At 47.4% G+C, this 2500-nt stretch overlaps 1 protein-coding gene across 2 annotated transcripts in view; it reads left to right on the forward strand.

The window, feature by feature from the left end:
* smchd1 (structural maintenance of chromosomes flexible hinge domain containing 1) overlaps nucleotides 1–2500 on the forward strand; it is a 29324-nt gene that overhangs the window by 18575 nt on the left and 8249 nt on the right. For both annotated transcript variants that reach the window (XM_031583558.2, XM_031583559.2), the window contains 7 exons: nucleotides 1–81; nucleotides 169–248; nucleotides 369–526; nucleotides 802–917; nucleotides 1067–1128; nucleotides 1311–1398; nucleotides 1721–1852. The exon at nucleotides 1–81 is cut by the window's left edge and continues 48 nt beyond it. In XM_031583558.2, the coding sequence (XP_031439418.1) occupies nucleotides 1–81; nucleotides 169–248; nucleotides 369–526; nucleotides 802–917; nucleotides 1067–1128; nucleotides 1311–1398; nucleotides 1721–1852 (717 nt within the window). The remainder of the gene's footprint in view (nucleotides 82–168; nucleotides 249–368; nucleotides 527–801; nucleotides 918–1066; nucleotides 1129–1310; nucleotides 1399–1720; nucleotides 1853–2500) is intronic.

The raw sequence follows: 2500 nt of genomic DNA on the forward strand, positions 1-2500 counted from the left end.
CAGCTCTGTGATGAGTGGGGCAACCCTGCCCCAGACCAGCGCGTGGTCATATCAGTCAAGGGGCTGTCGGCACAACTCAAGGTGAATCTTTTGGCTCCCTGCTACAGAATTCCATGACATGTTGCACTATTTGTGATTACATGTCTCTATAATGTGTGTGTGATGCAGGTTAAGGCATCAGTGATGTCACAACCTGTAGACTCGGAAGGGAAGGCCACCTTCACACTGACGCAGATCACAGCACCAAAGTGAGTTTGACACAGAGCAGCCCCTTAATGGGATTTTGAACGATTCATAAAGCGTATTAACATCCGTCTCTCCGTCTCTCCGTCTCTCACACATCCTGCCTGTGTCTGTGTCTGTGGCAGGGGGGAGTATAAGATGGAGTTCAGAGGGACCATGAATAGCAGCGGTATAGCAGGTCCCTCAGTGCTGGTGAATGTCATGCCCGATCCCTGTAAACCAGTCAAACTCGCAGTGGAGTACGACACCGGTGCATTTCTTTTCGCGGGCGGGAATTTTCCAGGTGTGTGTGTGTGTGTGTGTGTGTGTGTTTGGAGAATGCCCTGACCAGCTGTTCACAGCGCTACATCTTTCTAAAAGGCCTGAAAATATTTGTAACTATTATTAGTGTTTAATTAATATTACAATATTTATTCACTTTTTATCTAATCATTAAGTCACTAAGTGGAAACTGTAGGGGTTTCACTGGCTGAATTGCCCCTTTCCACTCTGATAGTGGCAATGTTTATAGGAGACCATCCTCACTGTGTGTGTGTGTGTGTGTGTGTGTGTGTGCAGTGTTTACAGTAACAATAGTATCTGAAGATGGAGGAGGGGTCAGGAACATTAACCCAGGCAGTGTGTCCATGTTGCTGTGGAAGGCTCAAGCCACTGGGCAACGCCCTCCACCGGAGGTACACACGACCTTGAGTTGAACTCTACCCCTCCCATTTATTAAAGGCCTTTAGCTTCATCTGGTCAAGGAGTCTACCCAACTGGTTATGCTTGTCATTCTTGTGTTTGTGTGCATATACATATGGATGTTCTGTAACGTGTGCAACAGGCATCGACCCTCAAGTGCTGTAAACCTAAGAAGACCGAAAAGGAAGAGTGCTTCTATTTCAGGTACTTCCAACCTCACTGTTATCTTGTTAGGACAGGATTGGCCTACATGCTTGGATGTGGCATTTTCCAAGAGCTAAAGATGCAGCTATTTAAGCGAGACTATGGTCATGGTGAAGTTGGTGTTTCTAGAGCTCTGATTTGTTTTCTTGTTTTCTTATTTTACTGGTCCCTGCTTCCTCCAGAGATAAGGTTATTCCAGAGCGTGTCGGAAAATACACTATCCAGTTTGTCCTCTCTGTAGACAAGACCAAAGCGATTTGGAGTAACCAGGTTGGTCTCTCTTTCTCACACTCACACTCTCACACTCTCACACTCACACTCACACTCACACTCACTCACACTCACACTCACACTCTCAATCTCACACTCACACTCACTCACACTCACACACTCTCACTCTCACTCACACTCACACACTCTCACTCTCACTCACACTCACACACTCTCACTCTCACTCTCACTCTCACACTCTCACACTCACACTCACACTCTCACTCTCACTCTCACACTCACACTCACACTCTCACTCTCACACACACTGAAAAACCACAACTCCCTGTTTTCTAAAGAGCACTCTTTCTTTTTCTCACAGCACATCCTAAGCGTTGTTCCCAGCACGGGCGTTAAGCTGGTCCCCGAATCTCCGCCTGCCACCCCTGTGGTCTCCAACAACGACGTCCTGGCCAATCGGACGCTGCTGGAGAGCCTGTGTCTGAAGATCATGGTGAGTTTCACTCTGGTCAGCAGCACTGATGTGGAATGGAAAATGAGTGTGCACTCTGCGTGTGTGTCATATATTAGTGTGACTCCTCCATCCAGGGCGTGTGTGTCATATATCAGTGTGACTCCATCCAGGGCCTGCTGTATCCTGATCATGTGCAGACATAAAAACATGACTCACCCCAGTTCAACACATCTGCACCAATTTCCTTGACTTGGAGGTGGTTGTGGGAAGGGAATGATTGCAGTTTTCTGCGGTCACTTCTGTAAGCCCCCGCCACTGACATGACCAATAGCTTTCATGGCAGTTATGACTCCAGAAACACACACACATGTACACACACCCCGATTAATGGAGCACTCGGTTCATATTTTCTGTCTTTTTTGGAACGAGGTCTGGAAGCTCCACCACTGACATGACCAACTGCTTTGACTCCAGACACAGACACACATTCTATCACACACACACAAACCTAGCACCTAAATCTTATTAAATGGGCTTGTTCTAAAGCTGGACCTAAATATATATATATATAGATGTGTGTGTGTGTGTGTGTGTGTGTGTGTGTGTGTGTGTGTGTGTGTGTGTGTGTGTGTGTGTGTGTGTGTGTGTGTGCGTGCGCGTGCGTGCCTGTGTGCGTGTGCGCGTGCG

The sequence above is a fragment of the Clupea harengus genome, chromosome 17 (genome assembly GCF_900700415.2).
Source record: "Clupea harengus chromosome 17, Ch_v2.0.2, whole genome shotgun sequence".
Classification (NCBI taxonomy): domain Eukaryota; kingdom Metazoa; phylum Chordata; class Actinopteri; order Clupeiformes; family Clupeidae; genus Clupea; species Clupea harengus.